The following is an 11,562-nucleotide window of genomic DNA, read 5'->3' as shown; positions in this document are numbered from 1 at the left end:
TCTACTCACATTATTAGCCCTCTTTAGAATCTAGAACTGCAATAAATATGTACAAAACAGCAGGTTATTAAACCTACTTACTTTGAGCTGTCGTACTAGTCAACAAGAACCCTATTAGACTAAAGCGCCAATGAGCAGCTTTTTGTCTGTCCTTTCCTTCACAATGAACCCATGTGTATAAGAATCATTAACAAAAGTTCGTTATTCAAGGCTTCAAAGTGCATGGAACTGTTTGATATATAGTGAACAAATCCTTGTGCATCCTGCAGTTTAAATTCTATGGAAGCTGCATGCTTAAAAAGGCACTGAAACACTCCTTGAACGCAGCAAGAAAGCATGCTCGATCTGCAGACAATGCTGCTGTGAACATGCAAGCCTTATATTCTGCTGCATGCAGCAGAGTACCTGCAATCTCGCATAGTAGAGTGCTTGCTCTCTCTTGCAGCTTTCCAAACCCCACTCTTTTTGCACTCATTATATATTCATGTGTCTAACAAATTTTCTTTGTGAATATATTCCTTGAAAGGCACCACACTCATGCTGGCATGTCCAGTTTGAATATGTTTGAGCCTTTAATGATGCACCACAAAGAACACAATTAAAAAAAAAATGTTCTACCTTCTCTTAAATGTCACTATGCAGTGCCTTTCACTATCAAAAGAGCAGAATGTAATGGCAGACACACGTCACTTTCATACTGTCTATTTGCCACTGCAAGTAGGATCAATGGCAATGCCAGTGGCCGTCAAGTGGTTGCACCAGCGAGTTACCTCTACAGGCCACTGAAAAACCAAGCAACAGTCTTGTGCACAGAAAAATATAAAGCAAGAAGTTGGATGTCTTTATTGTCGATGGCCAAGCACAATTAAAGTCCTCTCTCTAAAGGTTTTTTGGTCTTTACGCAAGATTTGGTTGAACTAGCTTTCATGAAATATTGAGCCCCTCGAAAGTGGCATAACATCTTCAATATTCACTTAATCCACAGGTTCGGCAGCAATTCAATATTACAATCAACCTGAGCTTGTGATAATAATTTTGCAAGCAATTATGCTGCTCTTTTCAGTATTTTTTTTTCACACAAACTTGATGCAGATCACACGATGTAAGGAACCTGTAGCTGCAAAAAATAAGTGGTCCATGTGTTTCCCCCACCCCAAGACATGCCAACACACACATGTATACATTTCAACTTGCTGTCTTGACATGGCTATACACACAGTGCATGAATGATGCGTGAACCTGTAACAACTCAAAGACGAGCGGCTACCACAGCCAACAGTTCAGCACAACAGTAGTGATAAATACAAAAAAAAAAGTGGGAGAGGACAAGAAAATGTCGGACACTTTGGGTAAAAACCACACATTCTATTGTACACTGCGCACCAATACGTGCACTTTGACATACCCACAACCACAAGTTTTATGCAATAGTCCAGTTACTACATATCAGATATGAACTTGACTAGGGAAAAAAAAAAAGCTTGCAAGCTCAAGGGACTGAAACCACAGTCATACAGTGAACTCTCTCGCTACTACTGCTTCATTTTTACCGCATAGCACAATCTGAGACGCTTAATTACAGAGATAAATAACCATACACTGCAACTTCTTTAGAAGTGATACGTGCAACACATACTGGTTAGCCAAAGTAAACCATGCAAAACACAACAGTTATCCAAGTAATCACTATGCAGTGCACAATTATGTAAAAGCAACAAAGCATATATATGTGTATAAAAGGGTACAATAATGGTTGATAAATATAAGAATGCAACTAGCATTGCACACTTTTAATACGCCAAGAAGACAGACAGCACGACTGCAAAAAAATGCAGCAGTAGGTTTTCTTTATATATATTTATATGTATGTATATATATATATATATATAAAAAGGCCTTAGGTGTTTCCATTAAATGGGCAATAAAAATCTGTGACTGCGATGACCAAATGCCGGCACAGCTGACATTGATTCCACAACACTATGCAGCCAGAAGTGATCCCATTAACTACACTAAGAAATGTAAAGGGGACTGGTGCACATAAGACAGCAACTAAAACAATAAATGGTCTGTACATTGGGGAGAGGGGGGGGTGATAGAAACAATAACAAGAAATAAAGTAACTTAGTAGAGGAAACAATAACTGGACTTTCACTTAAAACGCACAGCAAATTACTGCGACATGAAATGTTTTCAGTAGTACCACTTTTACAGCAACATCACACTGCCACATCAAGCATGCCTGAAACACTGTCAATATCTGAAGCACCTTTGTCACTATGCTCAGGAGAAAGTTTCAAGTCAACAGCAGCACCCTGCACTGCTACATCAGTTAGCCCGTCACCTTGGTCAGGCTCCGGAACTATGATGCTGTGCTGAAGCACAGTAGGTGACTGCATTTCAAATACATCCTGTGGTACAAGCACAGTGTCATCACCAGAATATGTTTTAATGGTAGGCAGTGATGAACCAATTTCAATTTCCACTACGTCATCTGGCACTAGGCAAGCGGCTGCATCAGCATCCAACCGAAGTTTATCAATCTCATCAGCTTCCGGTCCTTCCTGGCAACCACGCCCTACACTAAGCTCAATCTCATCACCTTCCAATCCTTCCCTTACTTCCTGACAGCTATGTTCTTTATTTGTGGCATCCAAGCTTGGCAGATTAGACAATAACTCAACTGGTTCCCTATCTTCTGTACTGCTGTCTTCTCCAGCCACACAGAAATTATCTTTATGAGCACTTAAGCTGACCTCTTGACAGTGGCTCAATGGCACATAACTTTGCTTAGAGTCTTGCACAGCACTGGGTCCTGGGAAATCATCACATTCACTTTGCGTTTCACATGGGCTGTGCCCCTCTGGCTGCAAATCGTACCTAGCACCTTCAAAACCACACTCGTCCAGCTCTAGATTAATGGGCGAATTGGACAGGGCAGATTCCTCTGGACTAATGCATGGATGACCACTAACAGCTTCTACTGCCGTACTGTCTTGCAAACTACCAATATTAGAGGAACAACCAGTTCTGCTACTTTCAAGTTTCTTTATGTCATAGGAAATATTCCTATCAGAGGCTATGCCCATTTTTAACACCTGTTTCAGGCATTCATCAGTAACAGCAGTTGAGGTTTCTGAATCATCTAAGACATCTGTTGTTGCAAGGTGACTGTTCTGCTCTATACTATGCAGTAATGTGTCCTTACATTCTGCAGCCACTTCACTTTCATCTGCTTCACTTATATCCAAAAATTCATTGTGCTCGCAATGCTTAACAGAAGCCTTCAGCAATGGGTCTGTCTCTGCAACAAGCGCTCCACGGTCAGCACAATCCTCCTCAATAGTTTCACATTCCACCTCATCAGCAACATCCGGATCCTCATCCATTGCTTCACAGTACACATCCTTCTCATCTTCCACGTCTTCATACTCCATGGCATCAGGATTGCAAATACGGTTAAAGAGATCTTGCGCACTTTCTCCATCTTCTTTGCATTCAGTTTCGCTTTCACTCTTGTGTTCTGTATGTGCAACTTCAGCTTCTTCCATTTCATTCAGTTGTTTTGTGCCATCCAAGACAACAATGTTGACTACTTGCGTCTTACAACCTGGAGGCATTTCTTCTTTTGAATCATTGAGCACAACAACACTGCTCACTAAGTCCTCAAGCGTTTCCTTGCTTGCCAAAACTACATCATCTAGCTCTTGCTTGACAGGTACCATGAGTGGAGGCTCAAGGTCTTTATTATTCAAGCGTAGTTCAGGAGAGCTGGACACTGTTGAAGACGAACTTGAGGTAGAGGATGTTGGTGTTGACGAAGTGGGGCTCGATGGTGTTGCATCATCTTCACCAGCATCATCACAGTCATCAAGCTTCGGGCAATAATTATCATCTCCATCATCTCGAAACAGCAATGTCCTGGTGCCATCACTGGCCGTACTCCAAATCTCCAACGAATCACATTTCATGTACGCCTGTGGCTTGTAGTGGCGCATTGGCTGAAAATGACACCTTGCATGGTCTCTTAGAGTCGACATATGCACGGAACGGTAATCACAGAAGGTACAGCACAATCCCTCTGAAGTGCCATGGCGCTGAAGGTGATTCACAACAGTCTCATGTCGGTGGAATGCATACGGGCATCGGCTGCAGATGTAAACACGTTTCTCCTCAACAGCTACTGGTGCAGGAGCAGTTGCTGCACTGTCTGATGGAGATGCAGCAGCAGGACTGGGCTCCACCCCTTTTTCTGATGGCTGAGGTGTGCTTGTAACCACAGGTGGTGTGGGAGACTTTGCTCTTGTATTCTCGGACTCGGGCACAAGAACTTCATGAAGCTTGCGATGCTTAACAAGGTTTGCTGCAAACTTGACTGAATAGTCGCAGTGTGAGCAACGAAATCGTTCATTGCGTCCATGGAGGGTAAGGTGACTTTCAAAGCGATTGTACTTTGAAAATGATGCAGGGCACTTGTCACATCGGAACATTTTGGGAGGCTGTTTCTGCTTCAGTGCACCTCTGTAGTGAAGGTGTGTGTGTGCGCTCACATTGGCTGCACTGTTGGCAGCATAGTTGCAGAAGTGGCAGGCATACACACCTGGGCTACCATGCAGACTAATGTGGTACTCGAGTGTAGTAGCCTTCTGAAAGGCTGCAGGGCAGCGAGTGCATCGGTGCAGTTGGACTCCTAAGCCTTGAGAGCCAGCATCCACAAAGGCACGCGTCTCAGCCTTCTCCAGAAGTAACATTTGATCAGCAGCAACTGGAGCCGGAGCAGCTGAGGCCTCAGGCTGGATATGCTGACTGCGATCTTGGTTACGAATCTCAGCCAACGTAAAGCCATTCTGGCGTTCAGCGTATTCTGGTGTGTGGACAAGAAGGTGCTTGTGCAGATGAGGCTTGTGTCTGGCTCTGTAATCACATAAGTGGCATGGATAGAGATGAGCAGAGTTATGGTAAGTCTTGTGTGTGTCCAAGTCAGTGTGGCTCTTGAACATGGCAGGACACTTGTCACAAAAGTAGCTAAATATCTTTTTGCGTGGTGGCATCTTCAACCTGTCCTTAAATGCCGCAAGCTCCGACCTTTGCACTGCTGTAGCTGCTGCCTCTGGAGCAGACTTTTTGGCAACAGCTGGCCTGGGAGGCAGTGCATTAAGGTTTTCACAGAATGTCTTCATTCTGTTCAAGTCCAAGGATGGGTTGTCCGCTTTGTGTAGCTTCATATGGCTGGCAAGAACTCCAGTGTTGTTGCATCGGTAGCTGCAAAGAACACACTGAAATTTCGCTCCTTTCGACGCAGTGTGCATACGTTCATGAATCTTCACATTAGCCCTACGTTTGTTAGTCAGAGGACAGAAGCGACACTTGAACATGCGGCGTGCAGTGCCATTCACCATTGTTGTCATTGCTTGGATGCCACCGCTGTATGATGCTCCATCCAATATCGTTCCATCTGCAGATTTGTGTATCTTTTGGTGCTGGGCCATAAGGTGGCTGTGGGTTGACCAGTAATTGCAATGAGTGCATTTGTGGGGAGCATTCTTGTTGGGCCGATGAAACTGCTTGTGGTACAGGTACTGAGTTTTGTTATCGGACGTGTATGGGCAATGCTCGCATGCGTGTTTCTTCATATCCGCCTTCACAGGTGAACGAGGAAGAGCTTCTGTGGATGGCTTCTGCTCTGCAGTATGTAGTTTCATGTGACGTGACAAAGTCTTCTTCACATTGGCATAGTATGGGCAGTGCTTGCATTTGAAAACGGCCCCTTCTCTCGGCACATGCTGTTTCATATGGAACTCCATGTGGCACAACTTAGAGCATCGGTAAGGGCACATGGTGCACTTTATATTCTTTTGTTCTGAACTCTGCGGTGCAGGTGGTGCAGCAGGCTCGTCTTCTTCTTTTAAACGAAATGTGATGCCTTCCTCTACAAAAGAAACCTTGCTTTCGATGTCTTTTGGGCCTGTGTTATGCCGATGCCTCACATGCATCAGAACAATGTGGTACCACTTTGAAACGAAGCTACAAAGGCGGCAACGATAAGGTTTTACTGATGTATGGGTGCCTAAATGGGCAATAACCACTTTGCGATCAGTGTGACTAAAGCTGCAGTGGCCACAACACAAAAGCTGTTGGTGTCCACTAGTTTCAGGTAGAGGGCTAACCAAGTCATCCTGGTAATCTTGGTCACCATACAGTATGTCAGGTGTTACTACAATGTTTTCTGTTTCATCAGGGCGGATCAGTTGCACTTCCTCTGAACGAGGCTTGGGAGATGGCGTCTGAAGAACTTTATCACCCTTTGATGATTCTTCTACATCCACAAGATGAACCTTGTACTTTGCGTAATTCTTAAATCCAGTTTCATCCATGACCACCAGTTCAGCCTTTTTGTGCTTGAAGTCATTTGCAGACTTTGATTTGATGTGCTTGTTGACATCCCATTGCCAATTAGAGCGATAGTTGCAAGCTGAGCACATGAATGGTCTCTTGTTGAGGTGCTGTATCATATGCACATGAAATCGTGAGGCTGTGCGAGTCAGAAATGAACACTGGGGACACTTATACTTCTGGACAATCCTGGGCACTCCTGAAGCAGCCTGATATGAACACTGACCTTCGAGAGGTTTTCCAACAAACTTCCCAGTCATAGCTCCACTGTCCTTGCTGCCAGATGCTTCTGCACCCTTTGAGTCATAATCATGGTCAGCATTTTTAGGCTGAGACAGCAAAAATCGCAATACATGGCTGGACTTAGCTTGTTCTACATCTCCACTAGGGCTACCGTCGGCTGCTCCAGTATTCTCCTTGTGCATACGGAAAACATGGCGCGTCATGTCACCTTTCCAACGACTTGTATAAGAACAGTAGGTGCACTTGAAGGGCTTTAAGTTTCCGTGGACCAACTCATGCTTTCTCAGTTCTGAAATCCATCGCGTGGTATAGCCACAACGTTGGCAGGTGTGCATAGGCTGCTTGCTCTTTATAGAGATGTCAAGGGCTTGAGTAGAACCTGAATAGCTAGCTCGAGCTGATGAATCATCAGTCTTTCCCAATTCTATGATGATGGGTGCACTTGTTGTACCAGAATTGGTGTCAGTGCTGTTCTTTTCAGATGGCTCTTCCTGGTGGTCAAGCATTACATGCTGCTCAAGGTGGTCAAGTTGGTCAAAGCGAATGTGACAAAGAGGGCAACCATGTTTCTTATTCATTTTAAAATGAGTTGCCTCGTGTCTTTTGAGCTCAGATGGCCACAAGACTTGCTGAGGACAGTATCGACACTTCCGCATTGCCCCGTCACTTGTCTCCACAACAGCAGTCTCGCCAGATCGCTTCAGAGTCATTCTGAGTGGTGGTGGCAAAGCAGAATCTTCTCCAGCATCTTCATCAATCATGAGTCTGTCATCATCATCATCTATATTTTCATGTTCAGTATTTTCTCCTTCACTGGCTGAAGTATCTTTCAAAAGTTCATTATGATGATGCAAGCAATGGGCAGTGAGGCTTTTACGAGACATAGTCATAAAGCCACATTTGTTGCAACGAAACTCCCCATCTGAAGTGTGGTACTTGAGGTGTCTGTCCATGTTCCATTTGTAACAAGTTTGAAAGTTGCAGAACTGGCATTTGATCTTCGGCAAACTGTGAAAACGCAAATGGCGAGTATAACGACCTTTCTCATGGCACACATAGCCACACTGCTGGCAACGGTAGAACCGCCGTTTTAGATGCACCGTCTTTTCATGCTCTTCCACATGAACTTTGCTCCTGGCATGGAAGTTGCAGCTACTGCACTTGAACAGCTTCTCTTGAATGTGCACCCTGGCTTCAGTTGAGGGAGCTTGCGCTGCTGCTGGTGACACTGTCTTGACAAAACGCCTTTCACTGGTCATCTCTTCCTTATGAACAATATTGCAATGTCTCTGAAGTTTCTGCGGCTGTTTAGATGCATACTCACAAAAAGGGCAGTCATGGATGCTTATTCGATCGCCATGAACATCTCTCCTATGGCTGAGAAACTCTCGTGGCCATTTTGTAACCAAATCACATTCAGCACATGTGTAGGTTCGCCTTCCAGTACGTCCCTTTTTGCTGGATGCAGGCGGAGAACTCTCACGTGGTCTTTTCCTTGACTGTCCTACACCTTCACCCTGTTCTTCGGACACACCATTTTCTGAGCGGGCTTCATCCACATCACCAGTAACCACTTCTGGGGAAAAGTTCTTCTCAGGTACTTGTTCTACTGCTGCATGGGCATTTTCTCCATCCCCCAAGTTCACTCTGGCAGCATACTTGGCATACCGTATTCTCTTAGCTTCTAGCTTTCTCAGAAGCACATCCAGAAACTGTGGATGTTCATTTGAAGTATGCGCTACAAGCTCATCTTGGTTGTCACACAACTGGCCACACATCTCGCATACATTGGCGCTATTGAGCTTGTGAATGCTTCGCCTGTGCCTGTAAAAGTTGGCCTGGTAGCGAGTAACAAATGCACACAGGCTGCACCGATAAACACGGGTGCTATGGTTTAAGGCTACATGATTGGCCAGGTGCTTCCTGTTCTTGCCAACAAATGCACAGCTCTCACACCTGTAATTAGGCATGGCGAGAAATCCAGGCTTCATTTTGTTGGCAGTCCTATCTCCAACCACAGCAATATAGGACAATGCGGTCAACTTCACTCTCGGCGTAGCCAGGCTTGCACTTCACAACACAACAGCCACCAAGATCAAGTCCTTGTATAGTTCCTGGAATAACATTAGGCATGTCAGATACGTGCTAATTACACATAACATAGAGACTTACGTGTGATCACCTCAAGATAAGCTCCATGGTCCAGCTAGCCTTCAAGATGCACTGAAAGACAAAAAAAAAAAAAGAAGAAGAAAAGAAATGAAAGAACATTAGAAATTGTGAAGCACAACCTTAACTACTTGAAAAAAAGTCACATGACAACTGCAAGGAAAGAACACTAGCCACAGCTCGCGCTACCCTATTGCAAGCTACAAGGTAAGAAATGCAAAATTTTCGTACCACAGTGTGAACCCACTCAGTAAGCAGCACAATTCAGCGGGCAATGGGCGTAACGTGCGGTCTGCTAGGCAGCGGATGAGCCTATTGATCTCCGCGATGTGGTCATGGACGCACGCCTCTTGGACCATACAGACACGGACAGACGACAACGCGCACGCGGTAGGGTCACTCCGTACTGAGCTGTCCCTGGCGGAATGAAAGCTGAACTGCTCCGTCCCACTTCCGCACACGTTTCCCGCATCGAAGGCTTATTATTGAGGAGAAGCAAACACGCTTCTCGTGTCCAGCGCTGTCTATGCAAGCGCCTGCTACAGCGAAAAGCTACCCGGCGGATCGCCATCGCCGGGAGCGACAGGAAAAAAAGCAAAACAAAGCAAAACAAAATGCGTGCACAGTGTTGCCCACCACGGCGTTAGGCTGCTCTTGCAGATGCAGGAAGGCGGATTTCCAGCTTCAAAGTGTCCGCGCACACAAGTTCTCGCTTCCGATAACAACGAGTAATGCTTCGACTACGGATACACAAGTAACATCAACAGGTGTACAGCATCAGATGCGGCCAAACTGCATGTCGGTGTCACTCGGCGGCCCTCCCAACATGGTTCCTCTTCCAACGCGAAGATCGGACGCGATCAGACGTCCTCTGGTACGCGGAACTGGTGGGTACCACGGCTACGCGCCGATGCGGACCGACATTCGTTATGCAATAGCTTTGATTTGGCGTTCTGAACTGTGCGCTAGTAATTACGAAGACTGCTTACCTGCACGGCTGCGACGTCGATGAGAGCAGCAGCGAGTCTCTTTGTAGCGGGGCAGACAAGGCTGGGGCGCCATGTTGGCCTTTGCCAACACTGCAAGAGCCCTCGGCACCTCTCGGACGGCCAAAGCGATCTTGTGTTGTTCTTTTAGCCAGTCGCAAGGCGTATATTCTTGATGCGGAGCAGGCAAAACTGTGACACAGGCGTCGGTTTCGCTAGCCGCGGTCCGTTGAAGGATACGGTGAAGGCCCGGCCGCACTCCGCTCCGTGCGCTGCCGATCTGCTAGTCCGTCTGCAGCTCTGGCAGGATCACGTGATGCTTCTCCTGGTCAGCCCTGCTGCTGCTCCGCGTGTGGCTCTGCCAGACGTGGGCCATGTGGGGCTCTCCTCTCGTCTCACTGTCCTCGCTCTAATGTCGCTTGTTCTGACGCGCGTTCTCCCGTGTTTTCATCAGTGGTCAATATCAGCTGGCCTGTATATATCAGCGCTGACCCTGGGTGGCGTAGTCGCGCACTGCTGATGCCTCAGAGGACCGTCAAGACAGTCGGTATCATTGATGTAGTCCGTGCCACCGACTGTACGGTTGATGCATGAATGACTTCTAAAGAAGGCGAAAGCGGTTATGCAGATGTTAATAATGTTTGCATGTTTGTAAACATGCAAATTTGCGCTGCGATACGTCTGTGTGCTGCCTTTAATCTGGCCAGCCAGAGTTACTTTTGCTGCTTGGTTACTTGCATACACGACATCATTGTAAATGGTCACTTGTGGCAAGCTCATTGTAGACGATAAGTGGTGATACTATTGATTCCTTTATTCTGTGCATAGTTCGCGATCTCAATGGCGTTAATACTGCGATCATTTAATGTCAAGGTGTCTGTATTATCAATAATATCTTGTTTAAAATCTTCCACGACGGAATTTGTAAGCTATTTAATTTTACTTCCTTTTTTTTCGTTGTGATTGCCTGCAGAGACAAAATATGATGCACTGCCGCAGCCTTTCCGCCGAAAGGATTGGGTTTTCTGTTGTGGCAGTAGTACGTCATTGTAGATATCGTGACCTACATCTTGTCAGCGCACACGTCATATTTGGGAGCTTAATAAATATTGACACCGTAATATGCAATTAAACTGGTTACAGTTCATGCATCATACAGTTGAACGAACAAAGTTCAATATGCGCGGCTACAGTTGAATTAAATAATTACGGTTGTTGCAGCTGGTACATTTTGATTATACACATAATGCGAAGGGAACCACACAACAGAATATTTAACGTCACTTGCTTTAACTGCTGCCATTACGTTGCCATGGTCCCGCACGTAAATTGAGAAGTTCCTGCATAGCACATGAAGGCTGGTGGATTACAAGAAGGCGATATGCGTAAACTTTTGTTTTCTGCAGTGTGTGTCCTTGCTGTGGCGCTACTTTCTCAATCATCACAATTGACGACTACGTTGCACCTTTGCGACAGAAACTTTGCAGATTATAATGTAGCTTTTAGGCTTTTACCACTTTGTAGCAACGGCTGACTAATTCTGGATCTGTCAGTGGTAACGGGCTCCGGATTAACAGGGACCATCTGGAGCGGCACACTAGTCGCCAGAGCGTTCTCTATTTTTTTCCCGCCCCTACAGAATGCCAGGATCTGGAAGGGATAATTCCGCAGTGGGAACGTTTAGCGTCGCGCTCATGAAGCGTTGAAGTGGAATCCTTCGCTCATCGGTCAATACTTGCCCGTTGTGTCCCTCCTAGAAACCCTAGGAAGT

At 45.7% G+C, this 11,562-nt stretch overlaps 1 protein-coding gene across 2 annotated transcripts; it reads right to left on the bottom strand.

Moving 5' to 3' along the window:
- Positions 1-818: 818 nt before the first annotated feature.
- LOC142557818 (uncharacterized) lies at positions 819-10,465 on the bottom strand. Of its 2 annotated transcripts, none has more exons than XM_075669972.1 (3): positions 9,795-10,465; positions 8,809-8,859; positions 819-8,750 (listed from the first exon to the last, which is right to left on the bottom strand). In XM_075669972.1, exon 3 carries the CDS (start codon positions 8,625-8,627, stop codon positions 2,220-2,222), a length of 6,408 nt encoding a protein of 2,135 aa, XP_075526087.1. In that variant the 5' UTR covers positions 8,628-8,750; positions 8,809-8,859; positions 9,795-10,465; the 3' UTR covers positions 819-2,219. The 2 variants fall into 2 exon arrangements, with proteins under 2 accessions (XP_075526087.1, XP_075526094.1); XM_075669979.1 differs by lacking the exon at positions 9,795-10,465 and adding an exon at positions 9,037-9,376.
- Between the last annotated feature and the right edge of the window lie 1,097 nt (positions 10,466-11,562).

The sequence above is a fragment of the Dermacentor variabilis genome, chromosome 1, assembly GCF_050947875.1.
Source record: "Dermacentor variabilis isolate Ectoservices chromosome 1, ASM5094787v1, whole genome shotgun sequence".
NCBI classification, from domain to species: Eukaryota; Metazoa; Arthropoda; class Arachnida; order Ixodida; family Ixodidae; genus Dermacentor; species Dermacentor variabilis.
This window is presented reverse-complemented; position numbering and strand designations above follow the sequence as displayed.